At 57.9% G+C, this 24,882-nt stretch overlaps 1 protein-coding gene across 1 annotated transcript in view; it reads left to right on the forward strand.

The window, feature by feature from the left end:
* The first annotated feature begins 667 nt into the window (after nucleotides 1-667).
* Nucleotides 668-24,882, forward strand: part of CD99L2 (CD99 molecule like 2) — a 30,165-nt gene continuing 5,950 nt past the window's right edge. Inside the window, exons 1-6 of the mRNA XM_082488120.1 lie at nucleotides 668-744; nucleotides 18,478-18,543; nucleotides 20,854-20,892; nucleotides 22,353-22,448; nucleotides 23,297-23,377; nucleotides 24,223-24,315. Of these exons, the coding sequence (XP_082344246.1) occupies nucleotides 687-744; nucleotides 18,478-18,543; nucleotides 20,854-20,892; nucleotides 22,353-22,448; nucleotides 23,297-23,377; nucleotides 24,223-24,315 (433 nt within the window). The 5' untranslated portion in view covers nucleotides 668-686. The remainder of the gene's footprint in view (nucleotides 745-18,477; nucleotides 18,544-20,853; nucleotides 20,893-22,352; nucleotides 22,449-23,296; nucleotides 23,378-24,222; nucleotides 24,316-24,882) is intronic.

The raw sequence follows: 24,882 nt of genomic DNA on the forward strand, positions 1-24,882 counted from the left end.
CATGGCTCCGTAACCTCCCCATTAAAAACTTGGCGTGAAAGGGTGAAATTGCAGCAGCTCCCGCCCCTGCACTTCTGCGGAGCCCCTGCCCACGAGTGGGGCACAACACCCGCGCCCGCCTCCATCGCCCCATCCCGGCACCCCTGCTGCCCCCCCGCCGCCACAGCCGGCTCCCACAGCCCCCGGGGGTCCTGCCCACCTCCCCACAAGGCTCCCACAGCCCCCGGGCGTCCTGCCCGCCGCCCCACAAGGCTCCCACAGCCCCCGGGGGTGCTGCCCGCCGGTCCCTCCCCACCTCACCCCCCCTCCCCCCGCGGCTACAGCAGCATCGCATCCAGGCAGCGGCAATCCCCGCATTTGCAGCGCAGATCATCCCCAATTCGGCGAGGAAATACGGGGCTGGCCGAGCCCAGCGCACACGCCCGGCGGGAGGATGAGCGCCGGGGCCGGGCGGGGGCTCGCCGATCCCCCGGGGACCGCAGCTCCCGCCGGGCGGGGGCTCCGCCGCTTGCCGGGCTCGTCCCCACCCCGCCGGGGAGGGGGTGGACGGGGCGGGGAGCGCAGCCCGGAGGTGCGGGAGCGGGGGGCGGCGGCGGCGGCACCGTGCGCCCGCCCCGTCCCGCCCCGTCCCGCCCCGTCGGAGGCAGGCGGCCGTGCCCACGGCAGACGCGCAGCCCCGCCGCGACATGGCCGGCCGCCGCCTCCTGGGGCTCCTCCTCGCCGTGGCCGCGCTGCTGGGCGCAGGTAGGGCGGCCCGGCCGCCGGCACCGCGGGAGGGGGCGGCCCGGGGAAGGGGGGTGGGTGGGTGGGGGGTGTCGGTCCCCGCGGGGCGCGGCGGGGGGGCGCGGCGCGGTTTGCGCATGATCGCGGCGCCGGGCCCGGCCCAGGCACGGCGGAACCCCCCCGCCCCCCCTTTCCCTCCCTTCCCTGGGGGTCACCTCGCAGCGTGCACCCCCGAGGGGAAGCTCCGGGTTGCAGTCCCCCCCATCTCCATCCGCCGTGGGGGCTCCCCGGGTTGGATGCATCCCCCCCGCCCCGCCGGTAGCATGCAGCCTTCCCCGGGGGGGTCTCACGGTGAGATGCATCCCCGAGAGGGTCCCTCGCAGGGGCTCCCAGGAGGATGCACCGCCCGGGGGATCGCCCTTGGAGGGGGGTGACGGAGGGGGGTGGGGGCTGCACCCCCCCCCGGGGCCCCACCCTGCGCAGAGCACCCCGACACCGCAGCAGATGGCGGGGCGCCAGCCTGTGCGCCAGGGCCAGCCCCGGCCAAAGCCATCCCCTTGTCACCCCCCGACACCCCCACCCCCCCCGGGCTCTCACCGACCCCCCGACGGCGCCTGTCCCTTCTCCCCCCGCTCGGCGGCGGGGGATGCTCCCGCGCAGGTACCTGACAGATATGACGGCTCCGAACCCGTCATTAGATGACAATAGTGGTGATTAGAGCATCTCGGAGCGCAGCGCGTGCCTCGCTGGGGAGAAAGTGTCACAGCGATGTTTAAACAAAATGCGGGGGGCTGCGGGTACGGGGCGCGGTGGGAGCCCTGGGGGGGGGGGAGGGGGGAGGGATAATCCCGAACAGAGGGGCTCATGGAGTCGTCGTGAGAGGAGTTTGGTTTTGTCTCTCCGCTTACTGAGCTGTTGGATTAGCAGATTCTCTGGGTGACCCAAATTTCTCAGGCTGCTGGTTGTATTCTCACTCTTTTGGAGTCCCGCTGCTATTTCTGCAGATCAGAATGGTCTGACCCAGAAATCAGTCCCAGCTGGACCGTAGCAGGGAAGATAGGGAAAAAAACCCATGCTTTTTCTTTTTCATTTTCTTTTTTTTTTTTCGGGGGGGGGGGGGGGGGCAGGGGGGCGGGGAGGGGATTAAAATCAATGCAAACCCTACCACAACTCTGTTTGTTTCTTTTAAAAGAAGAAAAAAAAGCAACTCTTACAAAGCTGTTTGTTTGTTTGAATAGGAAAAAAAACGTCCTCTTAAAGGTTGCACAGAGGGAATAGACAGCAATTATGTAAAAGGCCTTGGGAAAGTTTTCCTAAAAAAAATCTGCTGTTAGCTAGGAGGCACCGGGCAAGCGCAGGTTGGGTAGGGGATATTCGCAGCAAAACGAAGACTGAACTGGGCTGCCGGCAGCTTTTGCTGTTGGAAGAGATTAGGTTTGCCGTGAGTCAGCCTGGAATGAGTCCCGTTTGCGTTAGGTCCTTACGCGCTCGTGCAGGTGGGAGGGTAACAGCACGCTGCAGAGTTGCTTATGCTCACCAGTTTAGCGACCGCATTTTTAATTGGTGGGCATCAGTTTGACAGGCTGAGTTAAGAGACTGTGCATAAAGTCCTGATTTTAGATTAAAATAATAATTATAAAAAAAAACTGATTACTCAGCAGTAAAGCTATTTGCATTCTGTCTTGTTTGCAACGTGGGCAGAGAAAAATGCTGTTCTGTTGTTTCTTTTTGGAGCGCTGGGCTGCGGGGTCCAGCTCTTAAATATCCTTGGCTGTGTTTGTATCAAAATGAATTTCGCTGAAACCTTCATAAATCATTCCTGCCAGTGCCCGGGCTTCACAGGTAATTGAACAACATTAAGTTCAGCTCCTGTCTGAACTGCTCTAAATTGCCTCTCCGTGGAAATAACTGTTATAAAGGTAAGCGGGCTCTGCACTGGCAACGTCTCCTGGGCAGAGCCCTGCCCGCAGCGGACGCGTACGGACGAGGGACTGGTGTGCGGCTTCAGCCTTTCCACGTGCCCTCTGGTTCCTCACCCGGCGTTTGTTTCGGTAGTGGCTCTCCCGACCCGGGGGGGGGGTGCCTGCTCCTCCCTCTGTCTCCCTCCCAAACGTTTCGGAGGGGCTTTGCAGCGCCCTGACGGAGGCTCTGAGAGCCCTTCCCCACCTGAGCACCAAACTGGCTTTTCGGGTACCCTGGCGGCCTCCCCGCCATCATCCCGTGCCCACAGGGAAATACCAGGTGGTGGTAAGGACGTGGGTTTCCCAGGCAGGGCTTTCTGCCCCGGCTCCTCAATACAGCAGCAACAGAAATCAAATTTCTTCATTGCCTCTATTCGCTTTTTTTTTTTTTTTTTTTCTTTTGGCTCCTTCTTCTGAAAGAGTCTTTCCAGCGCTGCGGACGGTGGGGGCAGACAGCCCGGTCTCTTGCAAGCTCAGATGTTTACAAATCACCAAGAACCAAGGAAAGTGAACTAGACAACAAAATCGGTCCTTAGCGTGATTCCTGCAGCTGAGCTCCGGCTCCACCGCTGACACAAGAGCGATGTGTGTCTTGGCTGAGGCTGTCCGGGAAAGTAGGAACAAACCCCCACTTTTTAATTGAAAAAATATGGTGGGTTTTGGGTTTCTCCTTGGTCAAATTCCACTGCGTTTCCCTTCGTATGTGACTGTGCGCTTCAGCGCCTGGCGGGCTGTCGGACACAGCCGTGCCGCGGCCATCCAGGCATCCGGAGCTGCCGCGCTCCCTCCGCCCCCACCACCCATCCGGCTGCGGGTGCAGTGCTGGAAACAGGAATTCCTCGCAGGGCAGCACGCCGTTTTCCAGCGCTCCTAAACTCCGGCATGTTCCCACAGTGCAGTGGGGGGGGCAGAAGCATTATGGTATTTTGAGGCGGTGGAAGATACCAAATGCCCTGGAAAGCCTTCCCGCTGCCGCCCGAGCAGCGGCCAGGGGCAAGCGTTCCCTGTGCTTGCGCGTCGCATGAGGTTTTAAATGCGCGGATCCGTGGCTTTTCCAGAAAGTAGTTATGCCGGAGTCATTCAGGGTTAGGCACACGTTTGTGCAAAACGATAAGTGAAAGAGTCAAACAAGGAGCTTTCCACAGCTGGTTTTTTTTTTTTCCCCCCTCTTCTGTCCCCGCTCCCGTGGTAAGCCAGCACAGCAACGCACTGATGTGTTTTCATGGAAAGATGGCAAATTTGACGCTGAGGCCACTGTTCTCGCCGGGAGGGAAGGTTACCTCTTGCAGGCCAGGCAGAAGGGGCATGTCCAGACTTTATGCTTTACATCGTGTAAGAAAAGCTTGAAGAAAAACTTTGCGACGACAAACCGTCAATGAGACGAGTTGGGCACGTCCTCAGGAGCCGCGGTATCAGCAGCGACGGGCGACTCTTCGTGCTGTCGTCCCGTGTCTTAACAGACAGCGTCTCACAGATCACCTCTCCTCTCAAGTGTGACTACAATATCCCACCAGCAATTACAATAATTACTTAAATGTGAAAGTAATATTAGACAGTATAATTAGCTATTTATAACTGTTGCACAGATGGCTGCAGTCACTGCAGGCGGCCCCTCTGCACAGTCTCTGCACAACGGTGCCCGACCGAGAGCGCAGAGAAAGCAGAAAGGAGACGGCTCTTTTCCAGATGTTTTTCCAGGTGTCCGGGCCCCGCTTTGCCACGGGCAGCGCTGGACGCAGCTGGCAGAAAAGGGGGATGCCGGTGCCGGGTGACCCACCGGCTCGGCGCCCGCGGCTTGCCGGGGTCCGCTCGCCGCGGTTGTGGCGGGAGAGTCGCAGGGAGGAATTATTTGGAGTAGAAGCGAACGCCTTGGTTTGGCATTGCTGTCGAAGCTGAAGGAGGCAGCGGCGTTGCGTAAAGCGCTAAAAATCTTTGTTATAATACATTATTATGTTATTATATTTATAATTACTAGGTATCAGCAGCGAGTCAAAGTAATACATTTAAAGAATAATTTTTACTTTGATAGTGTCTTTAGCGCCTATGACAAAGTGGGAGAAGCTAAATTGGTTTTCTTACAAATTATCTCTGATCTTTGAACAAATATGCATTAATTAAATGTGCCATGCCCAGATATTTATGTACAGAGCTTTGGAAATAATTAATTTCCATACTTCTGCTTGTATTTCGGAACTTTTTCTTCTACCAGCTCACTGATATTTATGCTTGGAAACGGCCATTTGACTCTCGGGCTTTTTTTCCTCTCTACAAAAATGTAATTTTTTTCCTTACATCTGTTGCAACCGTTTCAGCCCTTAAAGCACATAAACCAGAAGAGTTTATTGATCTCCAGTGTTGACTAGAATAAACTTTTAGGACTGCTCAGTTTAAAAACAAATTTGTTTCTCCCTGGAAAAAATATCTCCTGGAGGTTTAAGGCATTGACTTTACAATTAACTAAAGGAAAAAACAGGGTTTTATTAGACAGTGCTTCTGAAGCCACTCTGATAACAAAACATATGTTTAATAAACTACATAGCACTGATGGCGAAGAGAAAACCTTTGCAATAATTCCTTTGTAATCTGATTGACTGATACAATTCATGACTGCTGGAAGAACTTGAACAGAGGGAAATGGGAGAAGATGAGCGTGGCACATCAAAACGCAGCACATGAAAGGACTTTTTTTTTTTTGAAAAGGAAACTTCAAAGTTGGGGACGCAGATGCTGGAGTCGCGAGCTGTGATTTGGGATGCGAGCACAAGAACGCGTTTGCCGAGTGAACGACGCTTTTGAGAAGAAAACAGAGAGCCCCAATACCAACCCATTAGGCGCCGCCGAGCGAGAGGCGACTGCTTTCTCTACACTTGCGGGGATTCCAGTGGAGCTGCAGAGTCAGGTTGGGTTTTGATCTTCTGAAAGCTCAGCCTACCGGTGCGATGTGGATAAAGTTAATGCTACTACATATTTATGAAACTCTCTTGTAGTCACTCCAAAAGCCTTTTCCATTGCTTTCCAACCTTGTCTGGGGGAAGCACAGAAAATTATTGCGGTAGGAGTACCGAGGCCGCAGGCGGAAAGCTGATGCTGAGTGGAAGCTCCTCATCCCCGAGATACCCAACCACGTGAGCAGTGTCTTCAGGGAAGGAGCAGGGCAGATCTGCTGTAGGGATTCGGTGCTGGCATGGCATGGATGTGCAGAAAAGCCAAAGAAAACCAAACCAGAGGCATTGGCAAGATTTCGGAGGTGGCGGCTCAGAGAGGGAGGAGGGATGCTCTGAACAGCTTGGTTGTGCTGTGGGCAGGCTCCGCAGGCGAGGGGCGGTGCGGCTGCCACGGGGCCGTCTCCGGCAAACAAGGTGCTGGGGAAAGGGAATCGCTCAGCGTTTTGTTGCCCCTTGAAACGCGCCCTTTGCCCGTGCACAAAGACATCTGGGTAGAAAGAACTTGTGAAAGTTGGAAGACTCTTACTGAAATCGCGCTGCAGAAGGACGAGCTCCTGGTGGGGTGTTTAGGGGTAACTGCAGTGCGGGCTCCGGGAGGGCAGGAGGCGAAAGCTGAATAAGCAGAAGAGGTTTCCAGCCCCAGCTGGGGGGGACAAAGGAGGTGCTTATGCTGCAGAGGGACATCAGAGATGCGATAAGATTGTGAACAGGACATGGATCTGTGACCATGAAGCGTTGTCTGCTGACAAATGTGTGCTTTTAGGGGTAGGAGCGTAGGAAGAAGTCTCTATATCAGATCTCTGGATGACCTATACGAGATGAAAGCAAGCAGCTTGGTGGAGCATGCGTCTTCATGATGAGCGGCCACCTCCATTCAGGCGTCCCGCCTACTGCAGGACTCGGGTCATCCTTCCAGACAACAGTATCTGAGCGAAGCTAATGCCAGACCCCCTCTACCTCGTTGGGGTTAAAACCTCCCTGGATCCCCTCCTGCCATCCGGTATGTAGCGTTCCTCTTGGAAATTTGCACAATTTCCACTACAGAGCCTGAGCGTACCCCAGGGTACACTCTCATGCGGTGAAGAGGTAGAAAGACCAAGAATTGGCGAAACTTGCCCCACGCCCAGCACCCTTTCCCACCCTGGAAGTTCTTCTGGCCAGAGAAACCCCCATGCAACTCGACCTGGCCCCAGCACAGAGCTGGGCTGAGTGAGGGGGCAGCAGCCCCCAAAAGCTGAAGCATCCGGGGCGATGCTTCCAGCTGGTGCAAGCCTGCCCTGAGCATCTGCCTCACCCCCAGCCAAACTCCCGCTTTCTGAGCCAGAAACAGGCTGGTTTCTCGCCCGGGTGCTTCGGCTGGGGTGGGCGTTCAGCCCGGCCCCGCTCGCCGGGCGTCAGCCACCGCTGCTGGTGACAGACTGTCTCACGCACTGTCAAGAGCCACTGAGCGGGTGCCATGCAGTTTGCGTTGTAAAACTATTTGCCAGGAAAACGGAATTTGTTGTTTCCAAAAATCCACAGGACGGCACTAAGCTTTGAGGCGGTGTGTGTGTTTAAAAAAAAAAAAAAAAAGGCACACGGATCCCAATCCATGTCTTTGGCCTCATGCAGAAAATAGGGCATTTCATTTTAAAGTCAGGTTAAACACATTTGAAAAAAAGGTATATTTCTTCGTTCTCGTTTGTAATGATGGTCTTAACCGAGTGAATGGTTTAGATACTTTTGCAGAGGAAATCTCAGAGCCGTAACACTTGAATTAAAGTAACAGTTTACCAACAGTTGGTTTTGTAAACGTTGGTGCTGTTTCCTCCATAAGTAGGGCCAGAGGGAGCGAGAGACCTGTTGGTGGATTTCTCTTTGAGCTCAGTGAGCTCCTGTTTTTATGTTTAAGTTATTCCATGCCACATCAACAGCAAATGGTGCTCTGGATATAAGGCAACTGTTCCCCTGGTGATGGGTGGCAAAAGCAGGTGGCTATGCACCTCCATCTAGAAAAGTGTTTTATCTCAGGATTAAACAGCTATCTTTCATGACTTAAAAAATGACATTTAATATAATAGCCATTAAATATTTTTTTTTAAAAAATCTATGAAATTCTGTAACAAAAACTTTCAGAATTTGTCCTAATAAGTTGTCATTGACTTAACAGAAACACTTTTTTGCCCTGGCAGAAGTATTTCAAGAGATCTTTCCAACCTGCGTAACAGAGGACTTTGCTTTTGCCTCCCAGTAGCGCATTTGGGAGGCGATGGGGACGCGGCAGGCTCAGGGTGAAGCGGGCTCTACCTCCCCAGTAGCAGACACAGCCCATGCTGGGCGCGGGGCGCAGCAGAGGCTGCATGCACACCCCAAACTCTGCTTCCCAGGGACTCCTCCCAACTCCTCTGTGAAAGCAAAGAGCCAAACCCACCTTAGTGAAAATGAGCCGGTGCAAAAGGGACGAAGGATGCGGCACAGCTTCCCACTGCAGGCTCCACCGGCAGCTCCCCGCTGGCCCGAGAGGGGTTGGTCTCAGAGCCGCCGGGCTGGCCGGGGATGGCCTGACCCAGCTGGCCATGCTTAAAAATCACCACCAGTTCCTGCACCACCTGCTCAAAATTACCTCCAGCAGATCTCTGCTCCCGCTTCCCCCGTGGGAGGGGTGCGGCCCCCCCCCCACCCTGTTGTCTCTCCGTGCTGGAAGCCCCTTCCCACGGTGGGACAGCGGTCCCTCGGCAGCAGCGCCCGGGTCGGCGATGCTCCGGGGAGCAGCGGAGCCACCTCACCCAAAGCATGGGGGCGCGGGAGCGGGGCCGGGCCAGCCCTGCGCACCCCAGCACGCCTGACGCCCGGAGGGGGCAGCCAGCGAGCAGCAGAGCCCAAATCCTAAACAACTCCCCACCCCGATCCGGATACCCGGCATTTGCGCGGTGAGGTGCCGCGGACAAGCCAGCAGGCGGTCGCGGTCGCGGGCGCTGCGCCGCAGCAGCCGGGCAGGAGCCCCGCATTGCAGGCTGCGGTGACAGGGACAGACAAATGCCTTCAGCCAGCGGAGAGGGCTGTGACCCCCCACGCTCGCCCAGGGCCCCGCTCCATCTGTCAGCATCGCCCAAGTCTCCACCGCTCCGCTTCTGGTTTTAAATAGCGCAGTACGACAGGAGCCGCACATCCCAAGTGATGAACCAGCATTTTTACCGTGTAATTCCCTATTTACCTACTTTTAACTACAGCATCTTCTCTTGATCTTTATCTGATGAGAGCGATCTCTTTCCATCGGGAATCAGGTGATAAGCATTTAATCTCCCGCTTCGGTTTTCTTTGGGCTCCTGCGTCGCTGGCTTTGTCATCACTTGTTCCGCGCTGGGTTATGAACAAAATGCTTTCGTGCCGCAATTTGTTGTCTGGTTGATGAAGAGGCGTCTTTGGCCCCAGGCAAACTCGTAGGCATTACGGGATGTGGAAGCAGAAATCAAGCGGCTAACGCGAACGTACCTCGTAACGTTCCTGGGTGGACAGCATGCGGGAAAACACGAAAGCACCCCAATTTTCAGCCCCGCAGCCACAGTCACAGGAGGAAAAGGAACTTGCTGTGATTTTCTGACCTTCGCTGGGGATCGCGAGCCAAGTGAGTTGGGGTCCGCGTTTCCCACCCTGCGCCTGGCGAGGCCGGGCTGGGCGAAGGCTGGGGCAGCGCACGGGGACGCGGGTGGTGCCAAGGCTGCCTCCAGAGGGCTTGGATCCAGCTCAGATCCAGCCTCCTGCTCCCGCCTGCCTTTCCCTGGCAGGGCTGGCTCTGGGCATCACCGCACCGGGCCGTGGCCGTCTGCCCTCCGCGGCGGGGAGACCTGTTCGGGAGCGGGGTCACAGCACCCCCACTCTCCCCTTCCCTGGCCGCGGGAGCTGGAATCCACTTCTCCGGCGGAGCCCTGCACACTGCATCTGGAGGGGGACAAACCCGAGTCCCGGATGACAGTGTTGGTTCTGCAGTGACCTGAGAAGATCACCTTTAACCATTTCCTAATGTGTGCAGCAGGGTCAGTGCTAATCTCCCCTCTGCAAAGAGGTTGGGGTCTGGGAATAAAAAAATTATGCCATCCACACCCTTTCCCCCTTTAGGAATAATAAATTGTTCTTCCTTAAAAAAAAAACCCAAACCAAACAAGCAGCAAAAGAGTGAAAAGAGCTGTTTCTTAACAGCTCCCTTTCCCATCAGATGCACCTTTGAATTATCGAGGGTTGCCGGGGGCATTTTCCCAGAGTCCCAGAGAGGGTCAGAGATTTGCTTTCTAGGCTCAGTGGCAGAGCCGAGGAGGGCTGGGGCTGGCTCAGCTCCCCCTGCCCTCGGTAGCCCTTGGCCACAATGTCCCTGTACCCAACCCAGGCACGGAAAGCTGGGCATCATCCCATCCTCATCGTGGGTACGGGGAGGAACCTTAAATACTTGTGCTCAAAACCTTCCAGCCTTTTGCTCCCAACGCAATTCATTTGGGACTAATTGAAAGCAGGTTTTGGCAACGCTGCGGCAGAGACCTCTTTGACACAAACCTCAAAGGACGACTGTCTTATTAAAGTCGCTTAGAAAACGGCACCCACTCTATGCGCAGAGATGTCAGCATTGGAAACCTTGAAAGCTCTGAGTGCTGATACTGAAGAAAACCGTTTCGATTGGCATCTTTATTGCCTGAACGGGGCGACCCACTTTCCAGCCACACTGGGGTGGAAGACCACCCGGTGAAATGTTTGTTTCGCGTGGGGTCAGAGAGAGGATGATGCTGTGGAGCCGGAGCTGGGGGGCGCCGGGCAGCGGCCCCTGGTCCAGTGCATCCTATGGGAAACCCTGGTGCAAAGCCTTCCCTAGCGCCGGTAGCGCTGCCCTTGGCGGGGCTTTGCTTTGCACCCCGAGCTGTTGAGGGCTGCTGCCAGCACCCGGAGGTGCTCGTCTCTCCGTGGTGGGGGGTACTGCTCTGGCCGGTGCTTTTGGGGAGCCTGGGGTGCACGCGCCTGTTGGGGAGCTGCTGGTCTCCTGTGGAGCCGCGGGCTCAGCCTGGGGCTTTGCGGCTTCCCAGGGACCAGACACATCCATTCAGCAGATCCAGCCCTCGGTGGTCCCTCTGCAGAGCTTGCTGCTGGGGGGGATGGAGGTCATGGTGCAATGCGGCCACACTCCTTGGGGCTGTGCCCAAAGAGTGGGGTGGGAGTCGCGTGAAAGGACACGCAAGGGCACTCGGCTGTGCCGCGAGCACCGGGGCGGTGGCGGGCGCTCCGCCAGCCTGCAGGGACAGGGTGGTCCCCTGGGCTCCGGGGCTCCTCCACGGCCTCACTGCTGACTTCTGTCACATCGCGTGGCAGCGGCTGATGCGACGTGGCGCGAGCCCCTCGCTCCCCCCTCCCGCACCTTGCACGCGTCCCTGGCCTGGGCACCCCCAAAAGAGATGCTGTGTGGCTGCCCACGGCCGCTCGGTACGTCACCCCCGGGATTAGACCGTCTCCGGCAGAGCCGCGGTGTCTCGTGGCCAGCTGGCACAGCAGCCCCCTCCCGCTCACGGCTTTAACACGGTGACGGGCTGACACCAACACCGGCAGAGCAGGCAAACACGCCGAAACGCTTTGTTTCCCTCCGACGGCAAATTGGCTCCCTCGCGTCTCAATCCCCAAGCGAGCGGAGAGAGACCGCTTTGCCACGCTCCTGCAGCCTCCAAGCTGGCAGCCCTGCACTGGTTCGAAAAGCAAAATCAACTGGCAGGGACCAAACCGCTCCGCTAATAGCCTTTCTCATCTCAGTTTTTAAATAAAACGTAGAAATACAGTAATCGCCACTGGTTTGAGTCGGTGAGACTGAGAGCAGGTGAAAGAGAAACGCTGGGAAGGAGGAGAAAGTTAGGATGAGAGGTCAGCATGAAGAAATGCCTCTGGATTTGAGGGTGCTTTCTGCCCCTTCGGAAGTTGGCTGGGTGGTCATGGAGGCTGCTGGGTTTGGCGATCGAGGCTGGTAGATTTGGTGATGGAGGCTGGTAGATTTGGCGATGGAGGCTGGTAGATTTGGTGATGGAGGCTGCTGGGTTTGGCAATAGAGACTGGTAGATTTGGTGATGGAGGCTGGTGGGTTTGGTGATGGAGGCTGGTGGGTTTGATGGTGGAGGCTGGTGGGTTTGATGGTGAGAGCTGCCATAGCTCCAAGAAGGGCAGCGCTTGGGGAAGAGCAACCTGGTGGTAAAGCTCATCCTCCTGCAGACAGGTCTGGAGCTCTTCTCACATGCCAAAATTCAGGAGAAAGAGGCCACCACCTGTCCTCCACCCTCAGCTTACAGGGTTTCCTTGCAGCCTCCGTGCAGGCACACCTGGTGAACACCGCAGACTCTGTGAGCCACTTACCACATGCGGCTGTTGGGAAAGAGGAGAGGAGGGCGCTTCCCTCTGGCATTTGAAATACTGCTGTGGAGGAGTGAGAAGGCTGCGTGAGATGGCAGCGGATGAGAAACTCCTCCCCACCATGTTTTTTGTCTGGTCTCTGCAGAGTGACCTCCCGGCAGGTCCCGGTGTGGCTGTGGTGGCAGAGGCTGAGCCTCCGGCTGCTCCCGGGGGCTGTGGGACACTGTGGGGTGTGCGATGCAACACTGCTTCTTCAGGCGCTTTGGGAGCAACTTGGAGGTCTGTCCTTCCACCTGAAGTGGGGACAAGCTGCGTTGGGACCTTCAGGCAGCCCTCAGCTTGCCACAGGGCAGATGGACACCGGCGTCCCTCGGGTGTGCAGTGCCTGGCCGGGGAGCTCCCAGTGAGGGCTCCTTCTCCTGCCTGCTGGAATGGTGACCTTTCTGGCCCGGCCCCTCATCGTGGTGCTGATGGTGTCTGCTGAGAAGGATCCTGGAGCCCACCAGATGCAGGCTGGTTTTGCTGGTCGCATTTTCCTCGCCACCTCCATCCCTCTTGCTGGGTGCCGAGCGTACCGGGTGCTGCCACCCACCCCAGGTGTGTCACCCGGAGCTGCCCACAGCAGTGCTGCCCCGGGGACCACGCTGCCCGTCCTGCCCCGGGGGCCACGCTGCCCATCCTGCCCCAGCCGCGGAGAGGGCAGAACCGGGGTTGTTGTGGAGCGGAGGTTCCCAGCAGGACCCGGCGGTGCGGGGGGACAGCAGGGGTGACGGAGCCTACGGGGGTCACGGTGGCTCGGCAGCAACGCGCTGACTTTTGTGGAAGCTTTTAGGCATTTCCGTTAATAGGTTTCAAACATAACCACCATTAGTCCCTCCACAAAGAGAAGGTCTTCATTATGCAAATTCTCATCTTACAGCTTTATTCATGTGCTTCCTGGCAGGCTTTCCTTTAATCTCAAGAGCAAGATTGCTTGGAATTACCATATACCCTTGTTAATTGCATAAAAAAAAAATATATAAATTCAGCAGAGGTTGTTTTTGCCATAATCAAGAGTGATTTTGATTAGTACTTGTGGAAATCAAAACGTTTCTCTGGGAATGGAGAATGAGGACGGCAGCGTTGCCTCGTCCCCGGCGAGGAGCAGGGGCTGTCCCAGCCGGGGAGCTGTGTCCCACCGCTCTCGCCTGGCCGTGCCCCGGGCCGGGGTGATGTACCTCCGGCGTTGGCCATCAGTCCCACCGCCATGGTGGGTGCAGGGGGCTGAGTTTGTCATTTGTCCCCCATGTCACTTTCTGGCTGAGCCCTGCTTCTCCTGGCCCCGGCGGGCTGCCGGCAGGGATGTTTGAGCAGGAGCACGTCCCCGGGCGGTGTGTCTTCCCTGGCAGCGGCTGAGGAGCTGGAGGAAGGTCAGGGTCTGCTTTTCAGAGCAGGGCTAACTCCAGGAGGAGGTCTGTTCAGGAGACAGCCTGGGCACGTCTCCGGAGAGAAGGGCAGCTGCTCCCAGGCTGTCCGTGCCCCGCCAGTGCTGCTCCCAGAGACCATCCGTGACGCCCCAGCTCCAGGGAGCTCCGCTCTCCCTACGTGCGTAGGACTGCGCTTTGGTCTTAGTAGTCAGCCAGAGCTCGAGGGTTGCAGGCAGCTTGGCACTTGGAGGCGAACTTGCCGCGTGTCTGGCAGGCGGTGGGGGCCGGCGCCCAGGCAGTGGTGGCGGAGAGCATCCGCGAGTCTGGAGCTCGGGGCTGCGCTGCCCGGGGTCGCTGCTCTGGCCGGCGGTGTGGTGCCGTCCCCCGCTCCAGGAGAGGTCCCCGGAGACCCCCGGGTGCTGCTGGAGGCACCCCAGCTGCTGCGGAGCAGACCTGCACCCGCCGAGGAGCGGCCCTTCGCTCCCTGCAGACCTTTGGGGCTGTGTCTTTGCCGAGACGTCGGGAGATGCCGCTGCGAGGATGCAGTCCAGCACCGGCAGCCCAACACGCCTCCATCCCCGGCGCCCTGCAGAGGTGCCAGCGCGGCTGTGGGTGCTCTGCAGAGGGAACCGCCTGCGCGTCCCGACACCGTAACTCACAGCCAAAACGACGAGGTCAGTCGCTGGGGAGACCCCGGTGCCTTCGGTTACCTCGGCGCGCTTTCCTCCTGCCCTCCCACCCGCTGCCCGCCGCGTCACTCCTAAGGTAGGTGCATAAAAGTCAGGCGGTTTGAATTACTTTCCGCTGCCCTTGTACCTGTTTTGCATTCTCCCGTACTCTCCCGGGCTGTCAATCTCGTACCGTGGCGGGCGCTCAATTCCCAGGGAAGCTAAACACATATATATTGCACAAAGAGATCCGTGGGCTGGCACTAAAAATGGAACACACCGCGCTCGGAGTGCTGCAGACGGCCCAGCAATATACTGGGTGTGAATTATGATACTGTAATTCAAGCTTTGTCAAACAGTGGGGCTTAATTAGAATATATATATAATTGTAAAAACTAAAAAGCTGACGAATACAATTGCGCGTTCGAGCTGCCTGCTACAGAAAATAATGAGGAGAGAATACATTAAGGCACAAAACCCTTCTACCTTCAAAGAGCAGCTAGCTCTGATTAAAAATACCCCCGGCAAGGCGAGGGGACTCGGCGAGAGGCGGGAGAGCCTGCGGCACCGGCTCGGCCGTAACTCTCACCTCTGTTTTACAGCCTCCGCCCGGCACAGCTGCAGCCTTGGGGTCCCCCCACCTCCCCACTCTGGCACTGGGGGGGTCATATTAGGCACCACGAGATGTCCTGTCTCGGTTTCTTTTGATTGTTGTATTAAAGAAAAATACGGAGAACACATCTCGTTTGCCCATTTCCCCCACCCCCCCCGCCGTAGACCTGCAGTCCTGCGGGTGCCCCGGTGCTCTTGGCCAGCTGGCACACAGGGCTCCAGTCGCCTCCCAGCCTCCCCTGGGGATGCGCGTTTGCTCCCAGCAGCCAGAGACGAGAGTTCTGCCAAGGACCCAGAGCAAGGGTGGGCAAAAAAAAACCCCAAACTAGTCTAGTCATCAACCCCAGTGAAGATCCCATACTGCTCCCCGGCACCGAGCAACCAGCGGAGGGTGACTTTGCGTGTCGGTGGTTCTGTAGCCCTGTACCAGGTCGCAGGCAGCGTGGGTGCGTCCTACAGGGGAGGTGAAGCGTCGGGGTGTGCGGGACCCCGACCGCTGAGCCCGAGCTGCACACGAACACCTCGGCAGCTGCCCAGCGGGCTGCTTGAGAGCTCTGGTACGTAGCAACGTGCCCCAGCTTCTCCTGGAGAATACAAACCCTTAATATAAGGACACTCTGTGCTGTGCTTGGGCTCCCATCAGAGGATGGGCTTTGGGAGCCCGGCAGCCCCACTTCGGTGATGGCAGAGCGGGACCGGCGTCCCAGGAGCAATGGGATTTGCAGGAGACGGTGCAGGGAGCAGCAGCGCTGCCTCCCGAAAAACTGCATTTGCAAGGTAAACGTGCGTACGGAGCGCTGGGTGGGGTCTGCGCGTCTGGCTGTGACGTGCCGGGTTTGTTACCGCTTAAAAACTGAATAAAAGAATAAGGAGGAGAGCGCTCAGCGCTTATGTGTCGGAGCGAGCAGGCAAGTCTGCGTGCCTTTGACGGCAGCGCTCGGTTATTGATCCGTAAAAGGTGTAATACGTCCCTGTAACACCCTTTGCACGGAATAAAGATGCTGTCAACTGCAATTAACCGGCAATCTATTATTAATCCTTGCCAACGCCTGGGGGACTCCTGGATTTCAATTGCCCTGGAAAAGGACCTCGGTTTGCTGTGGGCAGCGGCGGGGGAGCGCCGGCGGAAGGGCTGTGCCAAGCGCCGCAGCTCCCAGGGAAGGTTGTGGCGGGCGATTCGGTGCCTCGACGCTTCTCGCAGCCACGCCGCCGGCTGCGTGCGCGCCTCCCCCGCTGCGGGCCGTTCCCCTGCACGCAGCTGCAGCCCAGGATGGGTTAGCGGTTGCCCTTTGGCATCCGCCCCGCGAGGATGGAGGGCCCTGAGCCACTTTCAGTGCCCCCGGACGCGCTGGTGTGCCAGCTGGCTCTCTGGAGGGGGATTTTTGGAAGGGGAGAGGTGCCGATGGGAGCCGTCACCGAACCCCCGGAGGTGTAAGTGCTGCTCAGCCGGCGGGTCCGGTGAGCCCCCCCCCAAAGCCAGCCAGGGGGGAGCCTGTTTTTTGGGGCACTCACATTCCCTACAGGGCCCATCGCCCCGCCGGGGGCGTCTCTGTGCAGCCCCACGACCCCCGTAGCCCTTCAGCCGAAGATGGGGTGAGCTGCACACCCTCCCTGGGACCACCCGCTCCCCCTCACTTGGTATTTGGGCTCGTACACCGCAGGTGAAGCACAGGGAGGATGCGCTAACAGCAGGGCTCGGCGTGCTGCAAATCAGCGCCCTTAACATTTACTTAATCACAGGGAGCAGAGGGAGCGGGGAGAGGGAAGGGATGGCTCCCAGCATACCAATGCGAGTCCCGGTGCCGCCACCGTATCCCTCCTGCCAGCTCGCCCTGCCCACCGCAGAGATGGGGAACCGAAATGAAACACAGCGACGGCGCTTTTTCCCCTGATCAGGTTTGTAGCGCTTCTCATCCCGCCAGAGACGCGCCGCGGTTTTCCCCTTCCACCTTTTTTTAAACACAGTTTAAAATAGAAAGAGAAGAATGACGGAGCCCTGCCGGTTCCTCAGAACCCAGTAGAGGCTGGGGAAAAAGCCTTGCTGGGAAAAGGACCCTGCATAAACCTGCTGGAGTAGCGAGCTGGGGACGGTCAGCCACTGCAGTAATGAGCTTGCGGGGTCTCAGCGGGACGTGCTGGTGGTGCGGCAGCACCCCGTGCTAGTGCTGTAGCTGGGCGGGTGTTTTCCCAGCATCGCAGACGATCCTGCATGTTCCTTCCTTTGCTCCTTCCCCGCGACAGACCACTTAATAACCCTGTGGCTTCGTCCAGGCTGTCGGAGCGGGAGAACGTCGCCTGTCTGACGGTGCCAATATCCCACCGGCAGTAAGGCCCAGGAGGCAAATATTTTGGCGAGGGAGCCGCGGGGCGAGCGGGGGGAGGCTGAGGGTGCCCGGCACAGCCCTGCCGTGCTGAGCCAGGGGTTCGCCCGCACGCCTCGCTCGGCGGCTTTCGCACGGCGGGATCGGGGCTTCGCCCGCTGCCGGCCGTCCCTGCGGGCGCACGGGGGAGGCGTTGGCATCCCTCATCCCCATGAGGAACACAGCCGTGGGGATGGGACATCTATTACTTACACCCACCCCCCCTCTGCCCCCCCCGTCCCCGGCAGCAGCTTAACGCCGAGCGCTCGGCCAGGGGAGAGAAGCCCCTAGCAAGTTCCCAGCCACAGACCCTGCATTTTAATCACCCTCAGGTTTGCTGAGTGTACATTTAAATAGATGGCAAATGAAACGAGATGTGATGCGCGAGTAAGTGAAACCGGAGCTGGAGGTGTTGCAGTACTTAGTGACCACTCTCGGTAGAAGTTTTTCACCGAAACGCTGATACCTGCTTTCTGATGGACTGGTACCTTCCCGTTGTTATTGTCCTTGTCAGTAAAGCTTTAAATTTATTCATGAAGCACGCTGGAGCTCAGGTGGCAATAGCTAAATCCATTTAGCAGTAGGAATAAGAGGAAAGCCATTTTAATGTTCTCTTGCAGCGCTGCACTACTTAGCAAACCCAAAGGATATTAATTACTCAGCATGCTCCGAGATGTAAAAGCATGAATTTATCAAGACAAATACATCCAGAACTAGGGTAAGTCAACAGTAATTAACGCGATGCAAAAAAAAAAAGACAGAGAAAGGAAGGATTAGCTGGCCCTATCGCAGTAGAACACCGTGTAGCACGGAGTTATCCCCAGGATACTATAAAGTGACCGGGGTTGTGGGGAGGCGTCTCTAACAAAAAAATCCGCGTGTGCCCGTCAGGTGTATCCCTGGGCTGGGGGTTTGGTCCTGGTTCGCATTCCCAAGGCGGAATGATGCAGGAGGTCTCTGAAATGCTAAGTTGTGCTTGGCAGCCGGCGGCAGCAACGTTTTCGTACGGAGCCTTTGATGTTGGAAGGCACTTGCGAAGAAGAGGTGCACAGGGCTTTTTTTGTTTTTCACTGAATTCGTCTGCGCTGTCCCAATGTTTTCACGGTGTTTAGCAAATGTATAATGGTGAGCACAGCCACAGATGAGTGGCAGCTCGAGAGATGAATTGGTGGGCGCTCCTTGACAAATTTAAGCATAGTGTGTGTTTTTATCCCACATCCATTAGGGCAGACAAATGGAAAATCCAGAGATGACTGCTCTGCAATTTAGCAGTCACAGCATTTGGAGAAGGCTGATGTCTTCCTCATCACCGATGATGGGTCAGGCTTGGAAAAAAAACAGAAAGCTCTTTAAAAACTGAAGCAATTTGAGCAAATGAGTCTAGCCACACCGTATTTAAAGGCGGTTTACTTTGTGTGGAGCAAGAACAACCAGCGCTGATTCTTTGTCTCCAGGTCATGGGGACGACCCAGGTGACTTCAGCCTAGAAGATGCCCTGTATGACCTCACCACCAAGCGGCGTAAGTCACATTTATTTATTCTTTTAAAGAGGAGAAAACAAGTAGTCATTAATGGAGGCAATTCGTTCTTTGGGGCCTGATGCTGGTGGGCGGGTGGTGGAGGATACGGGCTACCTCCTCGTCCCTGCCCGGGGAGATGCGCTGTCCGGGCTTGCCAACAGGTGGGACTGGGGTAGTCCTGGAGAAACTGGTTGCTGACCGTGTGCTTTCTGATTCCCGTGAGCAAACCGCAGGGGCACACCGGTGCTTTGACGTAGCAGTGGCACTGAGCGTGTCCTTTTGGGCTTCCTCGCGCTCGTTGGTAACACCTACCGTGGAACATGCTCCTGTTTGCCTGGAAGCCAACGCGTTAACTGCTCTCCTTCTCCAGCCGGTGAGGGCAACCCCCGGAGCCCGGCCGGGCAGGGGCAGCGCCGCGTCCTTCCCTCGTCCCGCTGCGAGGCGGCGCCGGGGGGAAAGCAAACGGCGCGTTGGGTGGCTGCTCTGCTTCACTTAATTTCAGTCGCCACCCATCAGTTAAGGGAAGCTCATTTCTGAAGGCGGTGCCTTGCTGCTGCCGTGCTGATATTTAATATTTGGCTTTGAAATAGGTAATTTTTATGTACGTTGAGGCCGGGCCGTGTCGCTGAGGGGACAGCGGTGCCTGGCAGAAACAGCGGGGAGGGCAGGAGGCCGGCGGGGGGGGGGTCGCACCCCACCGGCAGCGGGAGATCCAGCGGAACAGCTCTCATTTTACACCCAAAAGAGAGAAGCTGACGGCCAGCACGGCAGCTCCTCTGCCCCCAGGGGCACGTCGCACACCTCCCCCCCAGCGCCGAGGGCTGAGCCCAAGAGCGGTCCGCACCCAGAGACGTCCCCGGCTCCCCTTTGCTGCCCGGCCACGGAGACGCCATGGCAGAGCTGCAAACGCCGGTAGCCAGGACCCCTCGCTGCCCATCCCTCCCCGTGCGGTTCCTGGTGGCCGTCCCCAAGGCCAGCGCCCGGCCGGAGGGTAGCGGGGAGCACTCTGCGAGCGACGCCGGCCTCTGTGATCACACAAAATACACCTACAGGTATTGAAGTGAAAGCTACGGCAGGGTTTGAAACCTCTTACTTTATAGTCTAACACCACACAGACACTTGTGCTGTGTTACGTTGGAGATTACGTGTAGTAAAGAGTCAGGATGCTCCGTGCATCCCTCCCGCGGCACGCCGGGTTCAGCAGGAGGGGGAGAGGGTCGACCACGGGGTATCAACCTCAGTCACGGGTCTGAGGGATCTCATCTAGGATTCTGCAAGTCCTTTAATACAGTATGCGGGGAGACCTGGTTAGAAACGCCTAACGGCCCCCCCGGTGCAGAGGGAAAGCAGCGTTTCCCCAGGCTGGAGTGCCAGCCGAGAGCAGGGGGGAAGAGGCAGCGCTGTCCCCGCAGCCTGCCCGGCTGCTGCGTCCCGCTCTGGACTTCATCGCATCAGCCCCGGAATAAAAGCAAACAAAGAGTCTGGGGTCGGGTCACAGCAAACCGCACTGGCACAGGGGAAATGAAGCTCAGCAGAAGCACTCCGGTATTCAGAGGCGCAAGTGGAAATTAATGGGAATAGAGCAGCCACAACTCTCGCTCATAATTTATTCATTTACTTGGTAATGCTAGCCCCTATTAATAGATAGTGGTTTGCAGGAGGTGAAAAAAATAAATAATCAAAGCCCCCAAAGGCTGACTGGAGCTTGTTTTACCCCAGAAGCAGCCAGGGGAGCTGGTATCCGAGCATCAGAGCATCACCAAAATTCCTCCAGCCGACGGGGAACGTCCCACACACAACAGAGCACTGGAAATTATCTGTCGTTTAACTAACCGACTGGGCAGGGGATGGCAAAACACTGGCAGCTCGCTCTTGTTTTGCCGGCTGTTCTGTGCGGTATCTGTCCTTGCTCTGTTTGCTGCTGTCTCCAGGAGTCTCGATTGGGCGCAGTTGGTGAGGGGGCTCTGTGGTGCAGCGTGGCAGGATGCTGCCCTGCGCGGTGGGATGCTGCCCTGCACGGTGGGATGCTGCTCTGCACGACGGGATGCTGCCCTGCGCAGCGGGATGCTGCCCTGCACGGTGGGATGCTGCTCTGCACGGCGGGATGCTGCCCTGCATGGCGGGAGTGTGCGGCCCCGGAGCCAGCGGTGCCCGGCAGAGCTCTGGGCCCCATCCTGCGCGGGGCGGCAGCGCAGACAGTCAGCTGGAAAGCCCGTGGTGAAATCTCTGCCATTTATTCTCAAAGCAGGAGTGACACGTGTTCGGTGATGCCCACGACTGACACTTTCCTCCCTGTCTGTTTTGTCACAGCCACTCCCAAGGGCCCCAGAAAGCCGGCCGGTGGGACAGGTGAGACCTTCTTGCGTGCATATAAGTTTGCGTATCATTTGGGTTCGCTTCCCACGGGGGTTTGAAGCGTGCGAGCCCCCCCGTGGGCTCGGCTGGCTGCTGCTGCCTTGGCAGAGGCTTTGGCGTGGAGACTTTTGCTCGCCCGTAAGCAAGCTGGGGCCAGTGTGCGTGTGTGCACTCCTCCCGTACGGCCAAAGGAAACGCAATATTGATATTTCCGTCCATGCTGAAGGCGAGTGGCATTGGAGCATTTACAGCCAGGGCTGAATTTCGCACACTTTGCAGTATCCGAATGGAAAAGACACAAATCACCGCTCAGCTGCGCGAGGGCTTTTGTTTCTGGCTGTGTGGCACCTGCGAGCTTTGCCTCCAGAAGGGAGCCCAGAGGATATTTTCCTTCCTTTTTTTTTTTTTTTTTTTTTTCTCCAAGATATCCCCAACCTCCACAGAAAGGCCCCAATCTGGTGACATTTCCCCATCCAGGGAAAAAATGTTTGTGCCCATCAGATGTCCTGGCTTGGCCGGCTCCACAGCATCTGCCCCGGTTGAGGAAGGTCCCTTAAATTCCCCCGAGTTTCATGGCTGGCAGCTCCTCTGGCCAAACATACCTACTTAAATATAGCGTGGTCACAAGAGCCGCGGGTTGCTCAACCCCGCCAGGGGAGCCTGAAATAAACTGCAGCGGGGCAGCGCTCAGAAGCGAACCCGCTCGCCCCTGCCTGAGGACCTTGGCACAAATTTAAGCAAATCCGACGGTCCAGCTCCTTGGCCGCCGTGGTCTTCGCTAGGGACAAGAAAAGCCAAATGCCAGAAGCACACGCGGGGCGCCATCGTTTGGATCGCAGCCCGACCGAGAGCTTGTTTGATCCAATAAACCCTCCCCGGGAAATGGATGCATGCCGAGGCCGAGGCTGCGTCTCGGCGAGTTTCTTCTTCCCCGAGGACTACTTTTTGGATGAGTGGTGGCACTGAAGGTCTCCTGCAGCAGGTCCCCGTGCCCCGGCCCCGTCTCCTGTGCACGCTCCGCTCTGCCCAAGGTCACTCGTGGGCGGCTGTGCCGGGAGCAGAGCGGGTCCCGGCCGCCGGCTCGATCCCCATAGCACCTTCTCGCCCGCAGCTTCCGCCTCTCGGGAGATGCTGCAGGACACCGGCAGGTCTCCCCCGTAAACGCATTATTTTGGGGTCGCTCAGGCTGGGGGTGGGCAGCAGCCACAGCTCGGGCGGGGAGAGTTAAACGATGGCCAGGCTGACCTGAAGGCTCTGCGGCAGGGTTGCGATGGAGCAGCTGGACACCCTTTTCAGCCCCAGGCTGACGCGGGCGCTGGTGGCCTCCGGCAGTGGTGAAACATCACTCGCACAGCACCCGCAGAGCTGCCGCCCGGGGGCTGCGTGCCGAAAGCCTCGCACCGTCCCCACAAAGGATTGGGGGGGGTTTAACGATCCCTTCTCTCCTGCACCAGGCTTTGATTTGGCTGATTACTTTGACCCCCCTCTGGAGCCTACCACCAAACCAGCCAAGCCGACACCGAAGCCCTTCCCCAGGCCGGGCAAGCCAGGTACTGCGCAGCTCCCTGTGCTCTCCTTCGGGGCTCCAGGCGGGGGGAAACGCTCCCCGAGGTAACCGGGAGCCATCCCGGCAGCGGGATGCTGGGATTGGGGGCTGACAGAGGAGCTCCGACAAGTTTTGGTGACCACCTCCTCCTGCTCCTCTACCACCGTGGTAGCGGAGCCGGCAGAGGAGACGCTCCGGGCTCTCGCTGACATGCCAGGAGGGTCGGCACCAGCATTTAGCCATCTTCCCTCCCTCCCTCCCTCGCTGCCCAGGTGCCCCCTTCATGAGCCATAGCGGGGGGCTTCGCCGAGCAGCATTTCTAAAAGGTTTTAACCCGAACGGAGCCGTTTGCTGCTATTAGGTGGGAGATTCCATCACCAAATCAGCACATCCTTAAGTATCATTTCAGCGGCGCCCGGTCCTGCTGCTGCGTGCCGCGGGTGACCGGCGGGGGTGGCCCGGGGCTGCTCGTGGTGGCACAGCACCCATCAGCGGGCGGCGGCGGGCGTCCCCCCGGCAGCGTGTTTGGGGGGGATTTTCCCGGCCGTCCTGCTTGCCCCTTTCTCAAATTCAAGCCCCACTGACGTGTGCCCCGGCACAGGGGATCCCTACGAAGTTGCCTACCACCCACACCGAGGGTTCGAACACCCCCGGGGCACCGACGGGCCGGGGGTGCCCCCGGTGTGAGGGGCAGCTGAGGCTGTGGAGAGACCACAGCACCGAACTGCCCCAGCGGGTGTCCCTGTGGGGAGGGGGTTCGCCTCCCAGCGCTCCTCCAAATGGGGGGTGTCCCCCCATTGAGAGGGTGACAGCATTTTGGTGTCTTTTTTTTTTTTTTTTTTTTCCCTTCAGACAACAGCTTTTGGGATGTCATCCGCACCACCACGACCAAGCAGCCAAAAACTACAAGGGCCCCCCCCAGGCATAACCCAGGTGAGGGTGAGCTCCCCAGACCCCGCGCCGGCGCCCTGGCTCCGCTGCCGGCGCAGGCAGAGGCCTGGGGACGCGCGGTGGTGGCGGCACTGCCCCTCGCCCCGGTACGTCCAGCCTCCGGTTTGTTTGTTCACGTGAGACATCTAGGAAAAAAAAAAAATTAAATAGAAAACTAGAGGGCAGACAGGGTATCTCGGCACCCTGTCAGCCGGGCACTTTGCTGCCGGTTCGGATGGAGTTTTGGCAAAAGGCGCTCACAGGCTTCAAAAATAAATGATCAGTTTTGGGATCGGAATAAACTCGGGTGCGAGCTGGCGGGAGGGCTGAGGAGCTCAGGTTGGCTCCGTGCCGCGGTTTTCGCTGCCGTTTAGCGAAGGCAATAGCTGCTCTGTCAGAGCCGGGCTGCCCGGGGCACCGGCGGGGCGGTTCGCGGAGGAAAATAACACCGAGCAGCCGGCACGGCACGGCATCCTCCATCCCCTCCCGGGCATCCACCCCCGGCACTGCCGCTGGCCGGGCCCTCGGCAGCGCCCCTTCGGCTCCGACCTTTTCTATCTGGCTTGATTTATCCGACCGCCTGGCGCTCGAGCCGCGGCGCGAGACCCTCTCTGCGGGAAGAACGCGACAGTTCTCAGCACAGCGGCGCGGGGGCAGGAAACGGGATGGGTTGGGAAGATCTGCCACGACGCTGCCTAGCAAAACCGGGAGATGCTTGTGGTGGGAGCTTCATCTCTTTCACCAATACTTTCCCTAGCAAAGCTGAGCATTTCCTTGATTAATTAATTAATTGCAGAGTTCCCCATCCTGTGGCCAGCGCTGCTAACCCCCGTGCTGTTTTTTTTTAGCAAAGGATCCTATGGATTTTGACTTGGCTGATGCCCTTGATGATAAGAACGATGGGAAAGGTGCTGGGAGGCCGGACATAAGGCCGGGTGAAGGTACGTTGACTTCCCCTCTCTGTCCTGCTTGCCACCAGCCGGGTACCGGCTCTCGCTGCCGGACACCATCCCCGCTAAGCGACGGGGTGTGGAGAAACAACGGCACTGCCTTGTCGAGAGGCCCCTGCCTGCAGCCAGCGCCCCGCTGCCCCTGCCGAGGACGCGGATGCCCCTGGCGAGGAGGGGGACGCTCCTTCCTCTGGGACTGCGGGGATGGAGGGAGCCCCCGCCTCGGCGGCCCTTGGCAGAGAGCAGCTCTGCCTAACGACCTGTTGCCTGTCTGCAGGGTTCTTTCCCGGGGTCTCTCCTGACCCATTAGATTGCGGCGATTGTGTTAAGTTCCCCCTCGTCCCCGAACCTGACAGCTATTTAACCGAGGGCATGTGCTGTTGGGGTTCGCGCTCGTTGCCAAGACGTAAATCTGGAGCAGGCTTAAGTCCTGGCATAACATACGCTATGGGCTGGGAGATTATTTTTTTTTTTTTTCCATCTCTAAAATACTCCGGTGAATGAATCATTTGTCTACGAGGATTGTTCCCTTGAGCACTTGAGCTAGAAAACAGACTT

The sequence above is a fragment of the Vanellus vanellus genome (assembly GCF_965231255.1).
Source record: "Vanellus vanellus genome assembly, chromosome: 10".
Lineage (NCBI taxonomy): Eukaryota > Metazoa > Chordata > Aves > Charadriiformes > Charadriidae > Vanellus > Vanellus vanellus.